General features: G+C 32.9%; 1 protein-coding gene and 2 long non-coding RNA genes across 3 annotated transcripts; 1 reads left to right on the forward strand and 2 right to left on the reverse strand.

The window, feature by feature from the left end:
• Window positions 1-406: 406 nt before the first annotated feature.
• Window positions 407-8945, reverse strand: LOC143056173 (uncharacterized). The gene is made up of 8 exons (XM_076229255.1): window positions 8890-8945; window positions 6973-7729; window positions 6367-6575; window positions 5631-5837; window positions 3775-4335; window positions 2333-2504; window positions 1461-1580; window positions 407-1077 (listed from the first exon to the last, which is right to left on the reverse strand). Exons 2-8 carry the CDS (start codon window positions 7358-7360, stop codon window positions 407-409), a joined length of 2328 nt encoding a protein of 775 aa, XP_076085370.1. The 5' UTR covers window positions 7361-7729; window positions 8890-8945.
• Window positions 8946-8957: 12 nt separating this feature from the next.
• On the reverse strand, window positions 8958-11070 carry LOC143056834 (uncharacterized). Its single transcript, XR_012972530.1, has 3 exons — window positions 11009-11070; window positions 9889-9971; window positions 8958-8985 (listed from the first exon to the last, which is right to left on the reverse strand). It is a non-coding gene; the product is annotated as an uncharacterized LOC143056834 (long non-coding RNA).
• A 4566-nt stretch (window positions 11071-15636) lies between these two features.
• Window positions 15637-17280, forward strand: LOC143057590 (uncharacterized). Its single transcript, XR_012972746.1, has 3 exons — window positions 15637-15928; window positions 16535-16640; window positions 16868-17280. It is a non-coding gene; the product is annotated as an uncharacterized LOC143057590 (long non-coding RNA).
• The last annotated feature ends 9965 nt before the right edge of the window (window positions 17281-27245 follow it).

Consider the following 27245-nt stretch of genomic DNA (forward strand, 5'->3'; position numbering starts at 1 on the left):
GGTAGTGGGGAGAAAAAATATATAAATTTTCGGGTTAATAGTTTTTTTTATCTTTCAGTGCCCTTTCCCTGCCAAAAATCAGGGAAAATGTCATGATCAGGGTTGTGTTTTTATGCATAGGTGTTATAAAAGGTATACTGAAAATTAAAAAATTATTGTAATGTTTTTATTAATGCGAAAAATGTGAAAAATGTAAGAATCAGGTTTGCAATAACCTAAATTGGCATTGACATTTTTAGTGGCGATTTTCCTATACAAAAAAGTTTGTCACTGGTCAGAGATTTGCAATAATAAATACATTCATTACTTTTTGAATTTACAGTTAATATAAATATTAAAACAAACAAGTATTTTAAAAAGACTTATAAAATACAGATATTTCACTGATAAACATCTTAATCTAAAATTATAGAGAACATTCTTTCAAAACCTTCCTTTTCAAAACAGAACATTTACTGTCTGCAGTTGCAGCTATTAAATCTGTTTCATCGATCTTCTTTTCTTTTTGCACAAGTCTTGAGAAATAGCTAGCTATTTGTTGTGAGGTTAGATATTGAGATCTAGTGAACCTGTTTTCTTCATTTTTTAAGACATATCGCATCTCCTCAGCTACTTTTGATGGGTCCTCTTTTCTTCCAGTTGTTTTCCCAATCATAAATTTTTCATGCAAGTAAGTCTTTTGGTCTAATGTAAAAATGGTTTTTGGTTTGTTCACTTTTAATGCCCATCCTTTGTTTAGTTTGTCAGTAGCAGCATTGTTGTTGTTGTCAGATTGTTTGGTAAATGACACTCCTAAATTCCCATCTTCCAACTTCTGAGCATATAAAACCTTTGTTCTATCTGCCAGGCTAAGTTTTTCTTCCTTCACATTACAGTTCCCCACCATGATGTGTTGATCTAGTGAAGATGAATGTTTAAAAGAACGTGTACATCCTTCCTCAGGACAAGTAAAGATTTTTGATATTGTCCGTCTCTTCTTAGGAACTGGCTCTGTAATTTTATCTTCATCATTACTCTCATTTTGTGTATCTTCATCTTCATTATCATCCTCCTCATCATCATCACCATCATCATCCTCTACAAAAACATTAATAGAAAATTAAGTGTTTTGTTATACTAAACAAATCATAATTTTCATGGAAAGACATCATGCAAAATATATAAAAAAATCCATCATAATATAACATAAAAGTTGTCTATACGTGACCTTGTAAGTGTTGTGCCATTAAATGGTTGTGAAGGTGTGAGCTTTTGTTCCATGTTGAAGGCCTAACTTTATTACAAAAACAATAATAAAAACACTTTTTATTTGTTTTTTTTTGGTCATGTATGTACAAGGATTCTGTATCATGAATTTATATGTTAAAACTTTTTTATTGTATCTTTTGAAATAATTTCACAAAGAAACACAAATTGTTACATATACATTGTACACAGTTTTTTCAATAAAACATAACTACCTCTGTCAACAACTACTGAACCCACGGTAGCAAACTGGGTATACGACCAATCATGATGAACAAAAAGCTGTATCACAGGAATTTTCTTATCAATAATGCTGTTCCATGATATCAACTTTCCTAAAATGCAAAATATAAGCAAATAAATTATTTTATATAAATTAATCAAAAGGGATCTTGTATGGATGCTAATATCAATATACTGAAGTACATATAGCTCAGGTGGTCGTGTGGTCAAGCAGGACAGCTACAGTGCAGGCGATTTGGTGTCACGATATCTCAGTAGTATGGGTTCAAATCCCAGTGAGGGAAGAACAAAAAAATTCTGAAAGCAAATTTACAGATCTAATATTGTTGGGTTGATTTTTAGGACTGTCAATTACAACGGAATATTGTATGAAACATGAAGATTCATGTATAGAGCAAAATTTCTTTAGTTGTGAATTTATAACAGATACATGCTGAAGGTCAAATGACATAACCCCTAGGGTTTTTTTTTTAACTGGTCACCTGTAGTATCAAAAATAGACATTATTTCTTCCCTTTATTATCTATGCAAGCCATTTTAGTTATGATTTTGTCAATTTGGTTAAGAGATATCACATTGTGTAACAAGATAGAGGTACCATTATTGATTAACAAAATAACATTATGAGAGGCAACATATTGTCGTTCACTTAAACTATTTTTCTAGAAACAATTATGTGGGTAGCAGAAATTGATACAGTTGAAAATCATAATAGAAGGAAACTTTCTTCCATTCTCTGGAGTAATGAAATATTCTTGAGAAATGTTAACATTGATATCCAAAGTGAATAAAATGGCTCTTCAAGCTACAGTTGAGCTGATAAGTAAATCATAAATTATATTACCTTGACCAATATCATAAGCTCTCCAAACTTGCAATCCATTATCAGTAAACTTAAAATTATGGAGCATAGAAATCAATGGAATACTTCTAAGTGAGACCTTATCATCATCAGCATTAAAAACAGGACTTATCACTTTCACCATGTACTGGCCTCTTTGTTGCGAATCAATTGCCTGAAAAAAAATAATAAAAGAAATAAAATTTCACGAAAAGAAGTTATCTTCTTTGGTCCCTACACTAGGTGACATCATATGTATGCTTCCGACGTCAAACATAAACACCAGGCGTTTTCTGGCTTCTGCAGTCAGAGCTCAGACATAAATAAGTCTGAATCTGCTTTTGACTTATAGATGTCTAAATTTGTAAGTTTTAGGATTTGTCTCCCTTTAATGCAAGACAAAATACGACTTAAATAAGTCAAATATTGTTAAGCAAGAAATGATTGACCAGAATCAAAAAGTTGCAAATATCAACTCCTACAAGTCGATAAGTTACCAAAATTGGTCAACTTCAAGACCCACGCATACTTATAAAAAGGTCATGCATCTAAATCAAATAATGACAACATTGAAAGCCAATGCCTTGTCTTCTAAAGAAAAATATGAATGAGAGTCTGAAAAATCGGGGATCATGTTAATTAACCTTACAATGCAACCACCTGGATCCACACTTAATGAGGTAAAACATCTGTGTTTAGTAAGGATGTTCAATTAGATAATTAAATATAGACATGATAGATAGATCAAGTCCTTGTGAACTCTCAGACAGGTTTTTACTGTCAAAGGTGGTGTAGTTTGGCCACCAAGTCAAGTTAAGTTTTTTCATCAACATAAATAGACCTAAACAAGTCTGTCATTTTGTGACTTAGATAAGTCTAAAATTGAAAACACATTTTTATAAAGAATACATGTTTTGACTTCTTTAAGTCAAAAACAGAAATAGACTTGTTTATGTCTGAGCTCTGACTGTTCTGTGCAGCTTCAGAATGTAATAAAATTTTATAAACAGAAGATTTTGAGGTGCAACATGTGAGGTTTTGTTTTGCTTATTATAGTAGAAATTACATGTCAATACATTCAGCAATTCAAAATGTCGGCTTTCTAAGTTACAGACAAGGAGATAGAGAATTTTACGCTAACTGTCATCCAATCAGATTCATTAATACAAAATAATTGCATTAGAATTTGGCATGCACTTGATAGGTTAAATACATTTTGAGTGAATTTTACAAGTCCAAGGACAATAACTCTGCAAAAAAAATCATCAGACTGTAACTTGTCATGGTTATACTATATACCAAATATCAAACCAATATCTTCAAGCATGAAACGTGTGGAAAGCTGGTTTGCTGGACTGACAGACCTCATTCAAGCTTTCTAGGGTTATACTTTGACTTTAATTGCATATCAAATATTCTTAAACTCATTACTATAATTAACATACCAGTTTCATTTGGTGTGCAGTTGTCACATTATTGCCCTCGTTTTTTCTTTTTATAGCCGACTTGATATGGGATGCCTTCCTGTCACATGCGCCCTTCCCATCCTGAGCCTCACAAAAATTGTAGGATTTTATTTTCTTGTCTAGCTCTTGATGTAAAGTAGCAATGGTCAATGTACTTTTGTAGCAACCAGCATTATCTGACCATATGTTGACCTTTTTGACAGATGGAATATTTTGAACCACATCGACAAGAATAGCTCCAGTTGTAGCTGCATCTTGAGGGGTTGGTTGTTCAAATATATGCACATGTGTAAGAAATTTCACACTTCCCTCTGATTTTAACATAGTAACAGTGATGTGCCAATTAATGCCTCTCTTTCCAAACCAATCTGTCTGGCCCTCTCTAAACTTTCGCGGTAAAAATTTCATGGCCCAGTCAGCTACCATGAAAGCCTCATTTTCCCCAAGACAGTTCACAACTGCTTGTCTTGCCTTTTCTTGATTTTTTGATCGAAGGATATGACTCTTCCATTCATAGATATCAGCTATTGCTTTTTCAACCTAAAACAAAAACAATTTTGAACTTGTTTTTGTAAATTTATAAGAACAAAATACAATAACACTTGTGCTTATGTTCAAGTTCATATTCACCTCATTCTCACAATTATATCTAGAATTTACAGTAGAGGCTCTAAAGAGCCTGTCGCTCATCCTTGGCCTGTGTGCAAGTAGCATATTAAACAAAGGACACATAATATAGAGGAGAATAGAAATGTAAAATTCATGATCAAATTTTGTTTTGGTGATGATAATAACAAAAAAATGCAAAATTTTCTTAAAATTACCAATTCAACTGGTTTGTCTAAAAATTTCAGGGCGGTTAGATCTTTACTTAATGAATAATTTTACTAATATCAAATTTGCTCTAAATGCTTTGGTCTCAGATATATATACTAGCCAAAAACTGCATTTTACACCTTATGTACTTTTTTTGGCTAAGTTGGTCAGCTCGGTTGGTGGGCTGGGTCATTGGACACAATTTCTATACTAGATACCCAATGATGATTGTGACCAAGTGTGATTTAATTTGGCTCAGTAGTTTTGGAACAGATTTTTGTAAACGTTTGCGGACCACGGACACAGGACGCCAAATAATGAAAAAAGCTCACTTCGTCCTTTAGGCCAGGTGATCTAAAAACCAGAGAAATGTGTAATGTAGGTCAAATTTACATGTTTTGGAAGGATGGTCTCAGACTTGCGGTGCTGCATCTCCTATACCAAGTCGCATACATGTAACTTTTTTCTATATTTAGTACTTGAGAAAAGATTGGATCTATCTACACTAAAACCAAAAACTATCATGAGGAATAAAATTTGATAAGATGTTGTCTCACATCTGTATTAGTCACACAGTAACTTAGTAATGAAGAAGTTGATATTTTATCGTATGTTTTTCTATGTTGTGATGTTATGCTATTGTTTCAGAAAAAGGGAGAAGGTTTGGATCCATTAAAACGTTTAATCCCGCTGCAAATGTTTGCACCTGTCCTAAGTCAGGAATCTGATGTACAGTAGTTGTCGTTTGTTTATGTAATATACGTGTTTCTCGTTTCTCGTTTTGTTTATATAGATTAGACCGTTGGTTTTCCCGTTTGAATGGTTTTACACTAGTAATTTTGGGGCCCTTTATAGCTTGTTGTTCGGTGTGAGCCAAGGCTCCGTGTTGAAGGCCGTACTTTAACCTATAATGGTTTACTTTTTAAATTGTTATTTGGATGGAGAGTTGTCTCATTGGCACTCACACCACATCTTCCTATATCTATAGGACATAACATTTTACCAGAATTTAAAAATACCTTAAAGAGCACAGCTTCAGGATTATCCCAGTGTCTTTCAATTGCACTCTTTGAAATAAAAGATAGTGTTTCATCAACAAAACTACACTGTTGGCATTCATCAGTATGTGAATGGTTATCACATTTTTGGCAGAAGGGTCCTTTTTCTTCACTCAAAGCATACGAACAACAAAGGTCTGCTATGGATGATGATGTATTTACATGTAGCTGAAAAAAAAATTAGTTGATTCAATCTTTGGATTGGTTTCTTAAAAGATATATATATATATATATACCCTTTCTCTCTCTATATATATAAATATAAAGAATAATATAAAAAAGAAGATGTGGTATGATTGCCAATGAGACAACTATCCACAAAAGACCAAAATGACACAAACATTAACAATTATAGGTCACCATACGGCCTTCAACAATGAGCAAAGCCCATACCGCATATAGTCAGCTATAAAAGGCCCTGGTAATGCTTGCTTTGAAAGTCATATGCCTATACACCCCCAAAAACTTTGTATTGAGGGGGAAGGGGACAAAAGTACTATATCAGACCTTGGCATATAACCAAAGTAATATGCCAATAAAATGTGTAAACATTTCATAAGGCTCTATTAATTACCCAAATTAGACACAAAACCATAATTTTTATGGATGGATAACAGACCCATAACCTTATAACAATGTACAACCACAAAATATTTTGAAGTCGTATGAAAAAGGGAATATAAAAACTAATAAAAACCTTATAATCTGTTTTTAGGTAATGCTTTGCTACCACCAAATTATCCAGTGTTTTCTTCTTTTCATCCAAGGTTAAATCTAACTGTTCTACAGTTTCTGTGAGATCTGTAAATGCTCGACTTCCCTCAGAAATATAGTAGTCAAGACCCTCCATAGACTGTCTGACTAAAGCACTGCAGTCGGTCAAAATCTTGTACATAGTACTTGTGCCTGCAAATGGAATTAAAATAGTTTAAGAAGAAAAAAAAGAACACCAATCTTTGACATTATTTCACATGAAGTGTATGTATGTAATGAACATAAATATGAAATGAAGCCTGCTTTGTACTAGTCGGACAAGCTGAACCTGATCTTTAACTTAATGCTACCACACAAGGTAACAGTCTACAGGAAGACATGCCACCCCAAGGCGAGCATGCTACCACCAAAAAGGGCGGTTAAAAATAAAATGTTTTTGGACATTATATTTTAAGGTAATCCAATGAAATGGGATTAGCCAGAAAACCTTAAATTTTGTTAACAAAATGGCTGACGTCATCAGCAAACATACTAAATTCATAAAATTCAAACTGTTAATGCAGAATTGTAATCCAAATGAAATAAATACCTAAACGCTGAATGTTTTCATCCTCACAGAGCTGTGCATACTGCCTGATGATTGTTGCAGGGGCAATACTTCTGATTACATTTGGTGTTTGAATGAGTTCTCCAGTTGAAAGCTGTAATGTTTTTTCTCCAATTGGTAAATCTTTGATCAAGTGGTTTGAAGTAATGAAGTCTAAAAAATGGTCAAGCTGTCCATCATTTATTTTTGAACGAGGAATCTTTGATGTTTGTGCAGGAACACCTAAACCAATATTTTGTGCATGTTTCTTAGCAGAATAAAACTTGTAGTGAGATAATCCTGGTATACTGGCACTGACTTCTGCAAAACTGTAATCATTTGTTGCTATTGATAATAACTGTCTCCTCAACGTTGAGGTGTTTGCAACCATGTATGAGCTGACAATAGCATCCAACAAAGAGCTTGTGGTTTTATTTTTGTCATTTTCTTGCTCTCCAAAAAGAGATTTTTTGATGAACTCAGAATCATCAGGACAAATAGTGTTCAGTAGAGCAGTTATACAAGTATTTGCTTTTGATAAATATCTTCTTTTTGTTCTCTCACTTGACTTCTCTAAAGATTCAGTTAGACACTTTACAGGGCTTATGTCACATGTTTCCAAGAATTCATTGAATTTTCCAAGTCTATCAATTCTGATAACAGATGCTTCTGTACCCTGACTATCAGTATTGCAGTAACTTTCAGTTTCAACATAACTGGTTGTTTCCTGACTTGATGATGTGGAAGCATGTACAGCAAACTGAAAATAAATGTTATTTTAAAAATATAAATAAAAATTCACAAATTTTATTAAATGTGTGCCTTTGAATAATACAGACAAAATAATTTTAATGCTATATTTATTTAACATGTCATGTGTTTAATGGGATTTGAAAAATTACTGCTGAAATAACAAATGCATGCTTTTCTTACTATGAAGCTTGTATATAAATTGGAAGTCAATTAATTAACAAATAAAAAAGCTAGAATGTTTACAAATGAAATTCATTAAAAAAAACAATCAAAGGGCAATAACCCCTATAAAATAGGAATTTCCCAAATTTGAACTTGGCCAAGAGATTTTCACTTAAACGCTTGTTTGTAAGTTTAAAGTCAATCAGTTAAGAAATAAAAATTCTTGAGTGCTTACAAATTCAGGCAAACAGAACCCACATTTCCATATATATCCTCTACATTGCACAATAATTTAATTTTGGATGTAAAGTGTCTTCTGATTGGCTGGCATAATTTTGTTATGAGCCTATAGACATAATTTAGTCATTTGACCGTAACGTCATCAACGTTTTTTCATGGTTTTCAATGTTTAAAATGGAATCTGAATGGAATTTAGAATTAAATTATAAGAAATGACTGTAATATTTTTTCTGTCTATTCAAATAACAGAAAAATTTGGTGCACACTGTTAAATAACCTGCCACACGTGTTATTCAGTGTGCACCAAATTTTTTATGTTATTTCTTCAAAGACAGACAAAATATTACAGTCATTTCTTAAATGTGCCAGGAACAAAAGTCAGATTGAATAAACAGCCTTTACGATCAGAGTGATCTCAAATGAACCAAATTATCAAATATGCAGTTAGTACATTGAAAGTTCTTGAAATCTTTTAGTCTTTAGTCATGACGAAAAGGAGATGCTTCATCTTGTTGTATAGGGCTAAGATACGGTCTGTGGTCTCGTTATGTAGCAAAATAAATTCAGAGTAACATTCAACATATAGACAATTTTTTATATAACTTCCTATTCAATAGAATCAATTCAAACATCATTTATTGAAAACATGATGTCATTCCGTTAACGTGGACCCAACCAGCGTAAGGCTGTGAGTGGGCCTACTTTATCGTATCTAGCTTTAATACTGCAAATTTTGATATAAATGAAATTTTCAATGATACTTACATTATATCCACTATTAAGTCGATGAGGTCTGAGATTATACTGTTCTTCATATTGATAGCTACACGTGTCACCAAGGTTGTCACTGTTCATCAAACACTGCATAAAAAAAATGTTTACTTATATCAGATGATAACTGAGTCTTTAAAAACATAAACCACAGTAAGCTTATCCATTAACAGGCTATCAGGACTCTGTTAATTTTACGTTTGTTTTTGTTCCATCATATGTCATGTATGTGTTCAACCCTCATGTTCAAATTCAACAAAACATTTTGATGAGTTTATTTGTACTGAAAAAATGGGATAACACAATTTGCATAATGATATATATGCAATATATATATGACTAGAGGTTTTAAAGTACTGAATGAACCCACATATTCAATAATAATAATGTTAATATTCTGCCATTGCTTATTGCACTAATATTGATTGTAATTTGTACATAGTTCAAGTTTTCAATAAAACTATGAACTGTAGAAGAAATTAATACTACATGTACTATGCACTTTAAAATAACACACATAAAACTTGAAGTATATTTTTTTTTTCTCAATATATATATTAAAAATGCTGAAGTATACTGAATGTCAATAGAAACACAACACCTACATGTACATGTATGTTGCATTGAATAAAAATTCACTGTCAGATCTTCTAACAAAATTCGCCTGTATCTGTCATTTTTCTCAGTTCAAAATTGATAGAAAAATTAACCCAACCAAATTTTTGTTTAACTTTAATTCAATATTCAACAAATATTTTAATATCTTTTTAATAAAAATAAATTGGGAGAATCATTATAAATTATTTTGGTATTCAGACTTTCAGTGCTAGGGGTAAACTATTTTAATGTATCATGATGTTTGATATACCCCTTTATATGACATGTATGACAGTCGGACTGATACAATTAAGCCCATTAACAGATAGAGATATGATACATACATGTACATTGACTCTGAATAAAATAATAGCATGTACTAGTATTATAACTTACATTTGTATTTGCACAAATTTCAGCCACGCTACATGAAGTGGATTGCCCACAATAAAGGGTCTTTCTGCATCTTGGACATATTGCTGAAACATACAGTTCAAATTATTTTTTTTATAAATAAAGATACATTTTTAGTATATGCAAATTAAATAGATGTTTGTCCCATAAGAGAAAAAAAATGAATTTAGGAGAAATGGATTCTTATAAATTCCTTATTAAGTTTATAGTACACTATTGATTGTGACAAATTTAAATATTTCGAAATAAAACCTGTCAGTTTTTGCTGAACTTATTCTGTACCTTTGTTGTTGACAGGTTAAGCTACATGTTTTTGGAGAGAAATTCTGTTTCTTGTTTACTTTCTTCAAACATCGGTAATATTTTGGGTAGGGGAAAGAAATGGATAAAATCATGCAATTTAAAGGTGTTTTTCCTTCTTTAATAACTTTAGAAACTGAAAGATTTCAGCTATTTATGCAATATCCTGACTGTTCCTTGTAAATTTAATAATAGGTCTCTTATTTTGGAAATAAAAGACATTTTGATTTAATTTATAATGGTCCAGTATTGCCTGGGAGGTGGGTTGGGGTCCACTTCAATACTTAATTGATAGGGGGTGCCGCTGGGGTTCTGTTACCCTACCCTTTTCATATAATTTAGAAAAAACTGAAATCAAATACCCTTTGCAGGGTCGGTTCCAGCCATTTTAAAAGGGGGGTTCCAAACCCAGGACAAAGGGGGGTTCCAATTACATGTCCCCATTCAAATGCATTGATTGTCAAAAAAAAAGGGTTCCAACCCCTGGACCCCCCCCCCCCCCCCTTTTTCTGGATCCGCGCCTGCTTTGTAGGTTTTTTATGTGGAGGGGGGTAAACTTCTGCAAATTTAGTATATCTAAAATCAATTTTTACATATATATCCCTATTGTTCAATCAATTTTGCCCAAATCAAGTTAAGAGGGGGGGGGGGGTGGGGGTCAGTGAAAAAAAACACTATGTGAATTAAGTTTTTTATCCTACATTGAACTTTTGATGTTATCCCCATGCTGGTTAATAAATATAAATAACAAATTATGATACTAAATTATAAAAAAAGAAATCATTTTAATTATTTTACTTACGAGTTCCAACTGGAACTATGATTCCTGTTCTAGCATGAATCTCTTTCACTTTTTCCAAAGATCATTTCTGTCTGCCTTTACCCCATACCATCCTCCATATATTTTGTTGTCTTTGTTGTGAGAGGAAATTATATCAGGTATTCCACATATCTTTGATTTGCAACCTGCTTTGTTTTTATTCAAAAACCTGTGAAAATGTTCACTGCACACTTGAAACTTCTGTGTAATATCACTTGGCAGTAGACCAGCCTCAGTAAGAACAATGGACTGCAATTCTGATGACAAAGAAGTCAGTGGGGAATTTTCACCTACACATTCACATATCTGTGAGCTTTTAAAGCTACAGAAGGACATGGTTATTTACAGACCATAACTATTGTTTTAACACTGACTGTTGATCACTGATATCGTCTGCAAAGTTTCTCCCATTTGTGTATACTTCCTGTGTACATGTGTGCTTTAGATCAGAAGAGTTCTACCAGGGGAGATAACTCTATATTATCAATAATGAATAATGAAGATTTTCTAAATACTTTTTTAAGGACATGGTGATGCTTGAATATCCCATTCAATTTACAAGTTTACTTGGTTATTTTTATAATATAGATTATATTTAGGTCAGATAGTACTTTGAAATCAGTGTGGAAAGGAATGAAAACATCTACAGATTTTAGGGATCTATGGAACACTGTAGAACCACTAAATTCTTTAAAATGTAGAAAACCTTGATAAATCTGCATATTGGCCTATCAAAACTTTTGAAAACATTAAAATAAGCTTGGAGAACATTTTTCATGACATTAAGCAGTCTTCAAACAAAAATTTAACAATATTTTAATTACCTTTATTTTTACCTGAAAAGTCATGTTTCCATGGCAACAACAGGGTGACACATTATGATTATGGAGTGGCAAATATTTTTTTTTGAAAATTAAGACATTAAATGTATTGAGGCGAAATTTGGTGGAATTCTGTATCATGTCATGGCCAGCTCATTTTTATATTTACAGAGAATTGATATTAAGATCGTTAAACAATAAATTTCTATTAACCGTGTCATATGCCTTTTTAAAATCTACAAACACTGCAAACGTAGATAATTTTCGTAATTTTCTGGTTTCAATAATCGATGTTAGCGTACTCAAATGATCAATAGTACTTCTACCACCACGAAAGCCGTTTTGCTCATCGTGTAAAATATTTTTAGTTTCTAACCAAGATACTAGTCTATTATTTAAAATGCTACAAAATAATTTATAACTACATGGTGCCAATGTAATGCCCCGATATGACAAAGGATCCCTAGTGTCTGCTGTAGAACACTTAGGTATAGGTGTTATTATCCCTTTACTCCACATAGATGGGATTTTATCACATTTAAAACACTTATTAAATAAATTATGTAAAACATATAAAAGTATATCATTTCTATATAATTCTATAGGTATCAAATCAATACCTGGCGCTTTGCCATTTTTTGCTTTAATCAATACATTTAAAACTTCATCAATAGTAATTTCACAATCTAAAAAATCATCTGAAATATTATTTGTTATACTTTCATTCGGCAAGTTATCTTTATCTTTACAATTCAATAAATTATCAAAAGAAATTTTCCATTTATTTAGAACTACATCAGTATCAGTACAAATTGAACCGTCATCATGTAACACTTCCATAGGAATGTTCTTCTGTCTTTCATTCCCAACACCAATTCTTCCTATTTTCTTCCAGAACTCCCGGGGGTTACCATTTTGGACGGCACAAAGTTCTTCTTGGCTACGATACCAGTATTGTCTTTTCGCTTGTTGGCAGTTTTTGTCAAAAGTTTTACGTGTCTTCACAAATAGATGACGTGCACTTTTCCTTTCGTTACGGTTAGGATTTTTACGCCAAATACGTTCAGCTGCACACACTTCATTCCATAGTACTGTTAGGTTGTCATTCCACCAAGGCTTCTTCATCTTCCTTCTCTTATTACTGATACCATCCGCGCAATACACCTTCCGCTTATCTAGTTTGGAGTTCATTTCATCTTGAATAATATTAACAAGCTCGTCGTATTTATTGTCTATTTCTAATTGATTGTTTTCTGAATGTTCAAGATCAAGTATGAGTTGGTTTAACTTAGATACTACTTCAACATCTGTTAACCAATCATTTGGCACATTTCGTGTATCAAATTTCACATGTTCAGTTGTTTCGTTATCGGTCGACTGAGCATGACGAACCATAATTTGGTCATCATAAACTAAAGTATTAAATGTCCAGCATATCAATGAGTGATCAGGAATATGTTTTGGGTCGTACGCTCCTGTGGTAAAAGTACTATTAACAAGGCTTTGAGCTCTAATAACTTCGAAATCTACAAATTTATTCAAATATTCATATGGCACTATACAGTAATCAACGACAGATGTTCCTCTAGTAGATATGTAGCGGAATCGGTTTTTATATATCTAAAATTATATGTTAGATTGCTTATTTCAATTTACAATTCATTTTCATTGTTATTATTTTGCTTACATGTTCGTATCTAGGGTAAACTAAAAAGTGTAGTTGATTTCCATTGGTTAATCACTAAGGGTTCTCGGTGTTTTACATAAGATAAATGATAAAAAGCTTTTCTTTCCTTCTCGGTAGTAATCAATAGTTGTTTGGATTAAAATATATTCGAGTGCACCTTTATATACAAGTTTGTATCGAAGTACGCGGTTGGTTAAAGTTGTTATTTCTTCACCTGTAATTAGTATATAAAGTAGATATTTTATTAATTCGGCCGCTTGATCGTATAAAGCCAAGGTCTGTATAAGACATAATCGACATTTGGTTTGAATAAAACCGCCGTTGTTTATCTTTATTATTAAGGGCTTACGGGTGTATTATACCCCGATGTCTGAATAAGACACTGCAACTTGGTTTGAATAAAACCGATATGCTTTATTTCTTAGGGTGATTGTTCGTTGCTTTATTTGGTCCGCTTTTAGTCCATAGCGTGTTCTAGTAAGAATTTAGTAAAGAAGCTTTTATATTTTGGGGGTTTGAATTTAAGATTTAATGAGATTACGATAGAGTTTCACCGTTTAGGGTATTTACGGTAAAATGCCATTTGTTTAGAAGCCGAAACTTAATATTCATTTTACATTTTTATAGGAGCTTTTACATTATTTTACAATGTAATATTTAATGTGACTTTGATACTTTGTATTGTTATTGCAATATAATTTACATCTGTTGATATTTTGAGAGACCTTATTAAATTATATAAACTTACTTATCTCGATCTCTTCAGCCAAGGAGACTCAGGGCCCAGTGGTTCGAACCTTTACATAAGGTTAATAGACGGTTTTATACAATTTATAGTCGGAAATATCAAGTAGACTTGTGTTTCGGGAATTAATCATTTCCGAGCCATAAGATCAATTACGCTTGATTTAATATAATTGTCCGATTACAGGTGTTTCAATTTGTAGTTAACTTAGGTATATTGAGGTCAATGTCAAGTATTGATTTGTCTGTGTACTTAGAGGTAAAGGTGTGTTCGAAGAGTAGACACACGTATTTACAGTATTGTTGATTTGGACACACGATAAAAAGGAACTCGTCATTACAATGTAGAAATACCTGTAGCTTTAGAGGCTGAGTTAACATTATAGCTGACTTTAACAAATAAAACACAGAGTTAATAAAAGAAAGATATTTTATACATAGAAAAATGCTGAGGTTAAACCGTCTCCTGTTACAGATATAAATGTATAATCATTGTTTAAAAAGTTCCTTCCGTTTAAAATACAGCAATTAACATTACTCAAAAACTCACAGAAAATGTCTCCGTAACTGTTGTTTGTAAAATCAACAACATTGCGCTCGGGTAAAATATCTATCCCTTCTATAAAATCCGGCATGTCGGATACTCGACTGTTCCAATCTCCAAACAAATAAAATGGGCTACCATTCGGGATTGTATATATATCGGAAGAAAGCGAGTCTAAAAATTCATAAATATTCACCGATCGTGCGGACAAGGCCGTAACTACCCTTGAGGCAAGTGAGGCAATTGCCTCACTAAAATTTCGACACTGATCATTTTTTTTTATACATATATATAAATATAAAAGTCATTTGTTGTTCTGTCTCAACCTTAATTTCTATAACTTGTCATCATTTCTTTTAATAAAATTAACGGTACCAATTTTCTTGCACCAGATGCGCATTTCGACAATACATGTCTCTTCAGTGATGCACTGTAAATATACCTGACGCCTGACGCGTCCGGACGCGTTTAAAATTTGTACACTGCATGTTCAATATTTTAACGTCATATGTTCATGCTTAGAGACGTGTTCAAAATTTTAACGTTTGTGTTAACAATCTTAACATGTGTGTTCAGACACAGTGAACACCGGTGTTCAAATTCTGATCTAAAAAAGAAGATAATTGTTTGTCCGATTTTCTATCCTTCTAATTGGCAAATTTACAAAGAAATTCATTAAAAAATATGAATGTATACGCAGCATGATGATCTTGTGAATATTTCACTAATAATTTAGTACTTGTGAAATATTAAACTTCCAAGCTGGCATATATGTATAGTTTATGAACTTATTTGATTATTATTAGTCGTTTTACTTATAAGTGACATAATTATGCATATCAATGAGGCCTGTTATGATGATATCGTAATAAAAATATGTCGATGTTTTTCTTATTTCATGATCCGTTCAGTTTATTAACATTACATGTTTAATCAGTGTTCAAATCGTTCGAAATTTTGAACACCTCGCGTTAAAAAAAATATACCAGGGTACCAAATACCGGAAACAGATATCGGCTTGTGATTTAGGCGGTTAAACGAAGAATGGATACACATAAGGAAGAGAGCTTGAGAAGGGACTTCTATCCCACATGAACAGGAAAGAAGTGAGTAACAAGTTAGGGTAATCTCTATAGGTAGTTCGATGGCTTCCTTGTTATTTTGTCAGATATATATTTGTCAAATATTCATAACTGTTATATGCAAATTTTCAATATTCAACATAAGACGAATTAAAGAACAGGATTTAGATTAAGCGTTAATAACTGTCAGCTTTGTTCTGATGATTTCCTAAACTGATGAATAACCAGTCTGTGATCGTCTGTCTGTTATACGGAATAAAGTTAATGATGATTTTTGACATCCACGTATATTAGCTGAACACTAAGTGTTAAGAACTCTAACATCAAGTGTTCAAAAATGAAACACAAAGGCATTAAAAACTGAACACCACACATTAAATTGATGAACACTAAGTGTTAAGAACTCTAACATCAAGTGTTCAAAAATGAAATACAAAGGCATTAAAAACTGAACACCACACATTTAATTGATGAACACTAAGTGTTAAGAACTCTAACATCAAGTGTTCAAAAGTGAAACACAAAGGCATTAAAACTGAACACCACACATTCAAATAATGAACACTAGTGTAAACATTTGGAACACCATTTTTGACTTAGAAAATGCATTCGGTTTTTTTTTATTTGCAGGAATCGTTAGATTGAAATGTTTGAATTAGAAACCGGTAGCCAATAATCCCACAAAGGTCATTTCTGCATGCTATAAAGTGTTGGAAAAAAGAAAGATGTCAAAAAGGTATAACAATATAGATATATATATTAGCTTATGTAGGTGTATCATTTCTATATCTGTCAAGAAATCGACTTTTGTAATTTATATTGTCAAAACTTGCATTTCACTGCCATAGACTATCAATTTGTACTTTAGTATATATCGAAATTAAAGCATAACAACCATTGCATAATTTGATGCTTTATGAAATTTAAAACTTTCTTCTAATAATTTTAAATTTTATTTTGCAGGATATATAGGCTCATAGACATTACTTGTTGTGGAGGATTTTGACATTGGAAGTTGATAACAACACTTAAAATGCCACCCAGTTGATAGCTTTAAGTGAAGACGCACTGAAAATTGGATCGTACAAGAACTGTTGGAATTTGCAAACTTTTAAACTTTCATTGTGACAAATATCTATATCATAAACTATCTTCTTATCACATTGACATGCTTTTTTGGTTAGGATACACATGATGTAGCAACTATCTTGTCATGTACATGTAGGGGAAAATCATTATTTGTGATATATTTAAGTCAGCCTAAAATCATTATGTATGTGATTTCACTGACTGTTACTTGTGATATCATAAGGTATTCTTGTGTACTTTTCTTACATATATGCTCATTTGATTATATAAAGAATTACTTGTTAAAATATGTTTTATTGTTGTATTTTGCCTGATTGAGTATAGTTTTTATAACAGTTTAATTAAGTTTAATTCTTATGGAAAATTATGTACGCTCAACAATAGAACATGTTCCACATTTGAACACCATCAATTTGAACACCTATGTCAAGTGTTCTGAATGTAAACGTCTGGTGTTCTGAATCTTATCATTTTGATTTTTAAACATGTTCTGTGTGTTCAAAAAGTGTTACATGGCTGTTGAACGCGTCGACGTATGAAGATTTTGAACATTCGGACACGTTAAATCGTTGAACACTAGTGTTAAGGTCTCTAACATCATGTGTTCAAAAATGAAACACAAAGGCATTAAAAACTGTACACCACATATTCATTTGATGAACACTAGTGTAAACATTTGGAACACCATTACACGTTCAAAAAGTGTTACAAAAAAGCGTTCAAGCAGTGTTCTATTTATTAACACTTAGATTTACAGTGTGCTCGTGGTCAAAATATTTGAAATCCAAAGCTTATATAAAAGATGAAGAGCTATAATCCAAAAGGTCCAAAAAGTATAGCCAAATCCGTGAAAGGAATTAGTCTAAGAGCTTTTAAACTATTTTTCCTGGATATAACTCAGCATCTCAACGGGTGATGTTTCTCGATAACATTAACTTAGTAACGATAATCATCATGGATCTGTAGTAATAAAAACAGGCTCTTGCAGAAAAAGGAAAAGTCACTGAAGGTAAAGAAGGAATAATTCTAGTAAACTAGTTTTTTTTTGTGAAGAGAGTCTGAGTATTGCATATAACTTCATTAGAACAATCCAAAAACGATAAGTAGACTGACAAATCAAGTACTGGTCTTCGGAAGGGGGCAGTCCTGTCTGCGTATTCATTTCTCTGTTTCACCAACTTTTGACAAATCAAGTAATGGGCATCGCAAGGGGGCAGTCCTGTCTACGTATTCATTTCACGAACTTTAATCTTTCTCTTTACAGATAAATAAAACATAAATAACATGAAACATGCATGGATTAGTTTTTATCCATGTTTCTTTAACCTTAAAAATTGAAAGAATATCCCATATTCCAATTTGATATCATTGAGGAATGGTAGAACCTTTAACACAGGATTTTGTCTTTACTTATTCGGAACTACGGAATTTCGTTTCTTTATATTCGGGGTTTCGGAATCGGACACCCCCAACGATTCTGGAACTAAAATACCACCAACTATTTCCAGAAATAATTACGGACCTACTGTCACAGTGGCGGATCCAGAACTTTTCCCAAGGGGGGAGGGCGCTGACTGACCTAAGGGGGGCCCCGCTCCAGTCATGCTTCAATGATTCCCTATATAATCAACCAAATTTTTCCAATGAAAGGGGGGGGGCTGGATCCGCCTATGCTACATGTAAACGTCAAAAACTCCATTCTAATTCCCCTGTACCCATATCATATATACTTACTCTATAGATATAATCATATACATGTATCTTATCTCATTCTATCCCTAGTTTGTCTACTCTTTGTCAGCATAAAAGCAAGTTTAATATTTTGTAACTGCGACTGTATGATGGTGCTTACAGGAAAGCTTAATTCCCTTTTGCAAACAAAACTGTTACTACCGATGCTGATACCGAATTGCTGATGGAGAAGGAATTGGAAGAAGACATTGATCATTGTGTTGATGATAATGTGCTACCTTTAGAAACAAAGACTGCCCTGAAACGACTGAAAACTTGGAAAAGAACATGCATGAGTGGCGAGAGAGTGTGCGGTTTTGCCATGCTCCATGTTCATCGCGATAAGGATATCAGCAGACCAAATTATGATTCTGCAGCGATTTGACTGAACCAGCCATAGAAAAATTTGGCAAAGTCTACTGAATCGATGTTTGTTCTATTTTCTGGCAGCAGACTCAAATCAGTGATATTTGGATGATAATCTTACATATAAATTTAAATAAAGTTGTAAAAAAATTTGGTGTTAGTAAAAGTCTAAAAATATGAAAAATTTATATAAAAAGTGTCCAAATTCAAAACATTATCAAACTCTCTAAAAATGCCTAGAATGCAGGATTTTGCACCATTCATTTCATACCCTCCAAAAAAATTTCGCCTCGCTTCGCTCGGCTCAATTATTTTGCCTCACTAAAATAAGATGCCTAGTTACGGCCTTGGCGGAGTTTTCTGGTGTCAAATATATCACACATGTATAAAAGGACGAGTCCGGGTTGTTTTTTAGGAAAAACGTATCCATAAAATCCCATCAACAGAATTGCTCACTTTATCAACATTATAATTCACTAAAACATCGTTTCGTACTAATACACCAACACCTCCCGATCCCGTTCTTGCACGCACGTGTATATGTTTACGGTTATGTCCAAACCACGTGTAACCTTCGATATCAACAACTGATTGACCAACCAGGTGAGTTTCGGCCAACCCTAATATATGCAAATTACTCTTATGTATACATGAAGCTAGCATAGAATTCTTTTCACTATTTATAGTTTTGCTCCACCCATTAATGTTCCAAAACCCGCATGTAAGCTAATACCACTTCCCACGACCACGCCTACTGTTACCTTCGTAACTCTGTCGTCCATCCGAATAATCACGGTGTTGATCTCGATCATTATGTCTATTTCTATCGGTACGGGAGCGTGGATAATTGTTTGCTCGTTGACCGTTGACCTGTGGCAAATTGTGAACACTAGTATCATCAGACTGTTTCCTCACTACACGTCCAGATTTAATCATGAAATCGTTATCCCTGCCTAAGGCTTTTAATAGTGTACGATTGTTATTGTTATTAATTCTTTGTTGGAGTGGTAAATCGTTCTCAATATACACACGTGAATATTTAGTTGAGTTTTTCAGTACACGTTTAGCTTTCAATACACCTTTCTTGTGTTCCATAGTAGCGAAAGTTATTACCACAATACCCGGTCTATCGTCAGATCTGCTTGTTTTCCTGACTAATTTAGTTACATTTATATCTGCCAGTTTCAGACCATCCTTAAATAAAGCTGAAACCTTGTTTTTTAGTATTGAATTGTCATTTTCTTCTCGTTTGTCGAAGGGGAGGTTTTTCACAATAACATTAAGCTGATGTTGGTCTTTTAATTCAGAGTTAATAACCTTACCGCTAGATGCCGCAACTTCTGCATATGATTTTCCTATGGAAACAACCTTTTCTTTCAATTCATTAACTTCACTAGAAATTTGGTCTTTCAATTTACCTACTTCACTTTTTACTTTATCATGAATAACTTTGTCGAATTTAACAGTTAGGCGTTTTTCCACATTTCCCTCAATTTCAGACATTCTGCTCTCTAACCTGCTAGCTACACTATTAAAATTGTCTGATAGGTTGCTTATCATTTGAACAATTGCATTAAACTGGGTGTTGTCAGAGTTCGGTAAATGCGTGGAGGGGGTCGCGGAAATACTGGAATGCTTCATCTTCTTATGTTCGACCTGATCTTGGTCTGTTTCTGATAAATGACGTTTTCTAGGAGTATTTGTTGTCGTTATTATCCAGTTAAAGAAAGATAAATAATTAAAACAACTCTTTTAGCAATGTCTCTAATTTAAGAAGGATAAAGGATTAAGCCCTGAAACATTATTGTCACTTTGATTATAATGTCCATTATCAGTTAGATATATAGTAACTTATTGTCTAGGTAGATAATATAATATAAAACATAATTAATGATAAATTCTTTGAGTCTCAAACATTAGCATTTAAAATCTAAACACATCTGGAAGTCATTTTTAACTATTTCTTAGATGTTAATCTACAACCAGATCAGAGCCATATACATAAAAAGGCATAACAATATATTTATTATTCACAGGCAAATATTCTCAACATTTTTAATAAAACAATATCTATACTATATTGATAGTTTTCTCAGTTCAAAACATTTATTAATATAAATAGCAATATTTTTCAATACCTCTAGATTTTCTTGAATAAAAAGTCAATTAAATTTGGCACTTGTGCTAACTTTTCAAAATTCTTACAACCTACTGAAATATTATCATTAAATTCTTTTCTTAAAGAGTTATAAAGGGGACACTGACATATAAAATGTTCTTCGTCTTCAACTTTATCTAAGGTGCATTTTTTGCATAATCTTTGTGATTTATCTATATAGGTTTTATCATATCTATCTGTCTCTACTTTTAGGGGATGTGCACTTATTCTGATCTTGCACAGTGCTTGTCTATCTTTAAATTCTTTTAATTTGCAGATATTTTTTCTGTACAAAAAAAATGTTTAATTGGAAAATAGGTCAAGAGTTTACCTCTACCTGATTTAACAGTATTTTCTCTAAATTCTTTCCAATGATTATGAAAACTTGTACATAATTTAATCTTAACTATAGTACATAAACGACCAACACTTACATTTTAGTTTGATAAGTCTAGTTCTTTCATATATAATCATTTTAACAAGTACATGTATTTATATTTCTTGTAACATGTGTATATTATGTTTGCATTTTAACCCGTCAGGTCAATTAAACTTTAAACATGTCTACATCTTATGAAGTAAGTACCATAAGATATTATAAATCAGTCGTGAAGTTATTTGAAAATATTCTTTTGACAAATATTGATTTTAGTCGAGATGATAGGACATTTTTTTTAGTGAGAACTCATTTTTAAACATTTTAAAATCATGAAAAATTATACCAAATAATATGAAATAAAATACTATTTACAATGTATAAAGAAAATCTTTAATAACAAGAAACATATAATACATGATTATAAAAGTTGATAATAATAATAATATATATATATATAATGACTGAATAAATAGTCAACGATAAATCTTATGGATCATATAATTATGATACATATAGCCATAGATATATCAATATATATAATTATTGACCAATGTACCTTATTTTCGCAATTCCATTAATATATAATTACATTAGATGTATGTTTCATTATAATACGTTATTCTGATTGGCTAACTGCACAGCACGTGCTATTCCTGAAACGTTTGCATTAGACAGTAAAATGTATCATTCATGATGACACGAAGTCCCACAATAAAGTGCACAGGTGAATAAAAGGAAAACTTTATAAAAATTGTGTTTTCATGATCCTAGCTAAGAAATGTAATTATAAGTATTGAATTCTTCTTTTTGTAACTTTATAGGGTTGTAAAAGCGTTGACCGTGCGCCCATTTTTAGTATGAAGCGCTTCCGCGCTTCATACAAAATGTACTTCGGTCAACGCTTTTACACCCCAATAAATTTACAAAAAGCAGCATTCAATTCTTAAATAAAAGTTTTACGCCTTTTAAAAATCAAATGACCGGTTTTTGCGCACACACTTACCATATTTACATCTGATAATAAAAACACTTTGAGATTATTTTGGTCGTCAATAGAAAATATGGTGCAGTATTTAAATCAAAGCGCTGTAAGCGCTGAAGGCAGTTAACCAAAAACCAAGGCAACCGTAATTATGAAAACTGTGGCAATGTTGCCTCAACATTAAACATTCATATATTATAATAGTACATTCATGTTTATCTAATGATTTATTTATTAAGGCAAATAATTTATATGTTATCAAGGTTTCAAAAGCAATGCATATATCAATGTATATTTTTTATGGTGAGTCTGCAGTGGTACAAGTTCCCAATGATTGCAGTTGTTCTACTTGGTAGTTAACCTTGGTTTTATTTGACTGCTAGAAGTTCAAATTGACGTAGTATGAACATGTAATAGTATGAATGGACTGGTTTCCCTGGAAAGAAAACTGAGTATGTGTTCTATAATAGTACAAAAGTTATGAGACACGAATCAGACAAATGTTCACTACAACAGGGATCAAAGATGAGGTCTGACTGACTTGCCCATAGTAAATGTAAATGATTTGTTATTTTGTCCCCCACATATGCATATATATAATTTAGGGGTGGGGATCTCAACGATTTTCAAGTTCTCAAACAGGTAGGGGTAGGCAAAGGATTGAGGGGGCAGGGGGCCCGGCCCCCCTTTTTGGGAAAAAATTTGGTTGCTTATATAGGGAATCACTGGAGCGGGCCCCTCTTAGGTCAGTCAGTGGGCCCCACTTATGAAAATTTCTGGATCCGCCACTGGGGGTAGGGTGACCCTAGGGACTTCCCCTACATTTCATTTTATTTGTTATATTGTCCCATACATGAATATATATGGTTTAGGGGTGGGGATCTCATTGGTTTCCAAGTTCTCAAACAGGAAGGGTAGGGTGACCCAAGGGACTCCCCCTATATTTCATTTAATTAGTTATATTGATCCATACATGAGTATATATTGTTTTGGTGTGGGGATCTCGACCGTTTCCAAGTTCTCAAACAGGAGGGTTGGGATGGCCACAGGGACTTCCCTTATATTTCATTTGATTTGTTATATTGTCCCATACATGAGTATATATGGTTTAGGGGTAAGGATCTTGACCATTTCCAAGTTCTCAAACAGGAGGGTGAACAGTGACCTCAGGGACTCCCCCTATCTTTCATCTGATTTGTTATGTTGTCCCATACATGAATATATATGGTTAAGGGATGGGGATCTCGACCATTTTTAAATTCTAAAACAGGAGGGGTGGGGTGACCCCTAGCGACTCTTCCTATATTTCATTTGATTTTTCATATTGTCACAAACATGAATATATATGGTTAAGGGGTGTGGATCTCGACCGTTTCCAAGTTCTCAAACAGGAAGGGGTGGGGTAACTCAAAGTACTCCCCCTATATTTCATTTTTTATTTATTATATTGTCCTATACTTGAATATATGCAGGGGCGGATTCAGATGGGGGAGGGTTGCGGGCTTGTTGTCCCCTTAAATTTGCAAAGCATGGGTTGTTCTCAGCTTAATAAAGAAAATTCCGATAATTTTACCTCAATTTTTTTTTAGCCTCGATCTGCTCGGCGAAAATTTAAGTTTGCGCCCCTCCTAACCTAAAATCCTGGATCTGCCCCTCATATGGTTTAGGGGTGGGGAGCTCGACCGTTTCCAAGTTATCAAACAGGAGGGGTAGAGTGGCCCAAAGAATGCCATCTATATATCATATGATTTACTTACTGTTAATTGACCCTTCAAAATTGAGAAAAAACAAATAACCCCTCGAAATTGCAGTAATATGTTTACACTTTAAAAGCATCTCACATGCATTATCATCATTTATCATTTATAAAGAAAATTTAGACTGTGACCATGAGCATGTACATATTGTTAGATATACTGTTCCCAGCTGTCACGTTGTATTGGATTTTTAAATTAAAATTTATCAAAAAGTAATTTTTAGTTTCTGAATAAAATATTTTTCTGCTTTTTCTTTCTTTTACATAAATCTTTTGGTTTACAATACTAGTGTTTATATTCATTTACCATGCATAGATGTATTTTTTCACCTGCTTGGATTTATTTTGTAAATGATCGTCAAACCCGGAATTACCCTAACCGCTTCCGGAATCGGATCCGATTTTGTAAAATTTTGTTTTCACGGCCACCATTGTTATGTGTTTACAATGTTGTTTTTGTCAATCAGATACGATTTTACTCAAATTTATACAATATTTGTCGGCAATTTTCTGTATAAAGCTAGCGGTTGAACAAAATGAACATCGCCGTCATGAATAATAATGATAAAAATAAGTTTTTAGCTCGTTTAATTGGAGACTTTGGTGAACATGGTGAAAAGGTTTGCAAAGTAATTTCTTATTTTCTTTCAAATGTAAGGCGACTACGTCGGGCGTAGCTAGAAACCAACTATCCTAGTCGAAATTTCGCTTGCAAAAGTGGAAGGTCTCGGACCACCGCTAATTTGCACACCTGCCTCAAAATTGAAAAGCTACGAAAATTTCTTTTTCTAATTTGAAATTGCCGCCAACAGCATGAACAGTTGAATTATATAATAGACTACTGACGTAGTTGTTCTACGTACATGTATTGATGACAAACAGTATTCCTACGACTTTTGTCATTTGGGAAATCTAAACTGCTTGTCTTCAGAGATTTTCGGCGATTAAATATTTCATACAATTGTTCTTTGACATCTTAGCTAAAAGCACAAGTCATAATGAACTACACAAGGATTTTTAATAAGCACTACTTCCTCTGTGTAACTTTAAAACTTTTGGATAAATCGACGATCATTTAAGGTTTTTCTGGTCATTTTTTTTGTAATCCAGAATAAAAAGTATTAAAAAAGTGTTCAATTAGTTATATATAACATAGTAACAAGCTAGATAATAACAATGGCAAGTATTTCAGGATTTATTGTGTAGAACACAAATCTAGGGTTCTCGCATAATGCAGCTTAACTGCATAAAAATCAAGGTCAAAGGTCGCATGCCGTTTTCAAGGAAAAACAAAATTGAATATCTAATTCCAATTTGAATAATTACCCTTTTTACAGTAGAACGATCGACAAATTGAATCTTTTTTCTTCCTTATTCAATTTTCATCCAAAAACTTTAAAGTGGAAATCTATTAGATCAATTAATGAGTTTTTTCGACTACACGTATGCGACTTTACAAAAAGGGGATAGTTTTCAGTTTAAAATGATGTATTTTTTTCAAGTTATAAGAACATCGGACGTCAAAACTTTACAAAATTGATTGAATATTACATGTAAAGCTAAATCCAGTATTGTCAAATATGGATTAAATATGTTCAATCCATTTAAACTTATGCAATTCGGATTCGTTCGATTTGAACATTGTATGGTACAAAATGGAAGAAAGTTTATGATAATGGCAAATAATTCGGTTTTCCTCTTACAAAAGGTAACAACCTTCGTTTTCGACAGATTTATTTTTAATTTCCATTGTAGACAAAAAATTTCAAACGCTAACAGAGCTTTGATAGATCATAGACAAATGCTTATGACATTTGACCTCGAGGCTTTGCAAGTGGGGAACATCGTTCTCTAAAAAGAAGTCTTCAAAATCATTTAAGTACACTGCAAAAAGAAAGGGTGAAAGGTTTTCTCCTTGCCGAACTCCTTTATCGCAATTAAAATATTATGACATTTCGTCACCGTCTACATGATACAAGATTTGACATCGCTATACAAATTATGGGTGACTTTCAAAACACTTTACCTGTGGTTTCTGATGTCCGTAATTTGATCCACAATTTGGACCGTGATAGAGTGCCAAAACCTTTGAAAAGTCTTCAAAAGTACAGTGAAGTTTTTTTCCAGAAACGATTGGTAAATATATATCGGGGAATACAATTCGAATTTATAATCGTATGTACAATGTCCTTGTCTAAACCTGTTTGAGCTTATGATATTAGTTCAATTTCATCAGATTATTCTATGATTCCTCCATTTAAAGCAGCTGTGAAGGTTTTCCCGAGACACGAAACTAGTGTAATGGGTTTACAAGACTGTTCGGGTCAGATGTGTCCCCTTTATTTTTTACCCCAATATCACGGTCCACTGAACAAAGAAAGAATGCCCCACCTACAATAGTAGAGGGACATTATGTTTCCTAGTCTGTGCGTCCGTTCATACATCCGTACTTCTGTGCTGCTGTACGAACGGACGCACAGACCAGAAAACCATTATGCCCACAAAGGGGGCATAAAAATAGGTCGAAAAGGGCTGAACTAATCATATCGATACAAACCACACAAACTTTTAACACAAATACACACTTATTTTTCATTCAAAGATTGGTTCCATGAAGAGAATTATTTTGATATCATTGATTTTATGAAAAGGCCGTTTATATTGTCAAAATTTAAAGAATTAAGATAAACATGTTAAATCTTAAAAATTGTTTTAATGTTAACACAAAAAACTTAACTATAATGGAAACAAAATGATGATTGTATTGGTAGTTCTTTTGGTTTATGTAAAGAGCAGGTCTTGATACTGTTTTTGATATCAATATGTTAGTTGTTATTTCTATTTTGTTTTGGCTCCGACTCTGACTGAGGCTTATGGTGA

This window comes from Mytilus galloprovincialis, chromosome 13 (genome assembly GCF_965363235.1).
Source record: "Mytilus galloprovincialis chromosome 13, xbMytGall1.hap1.1, whole genome shotgun sequence".
NCBI classification, from domain to species: domain Eukaryota; kingdom Metazoa; phylum Mollusca; class Bivalvia; order Mytilida; family Mytilidae; genus Mytilus; species Mytilus galloprovincialis.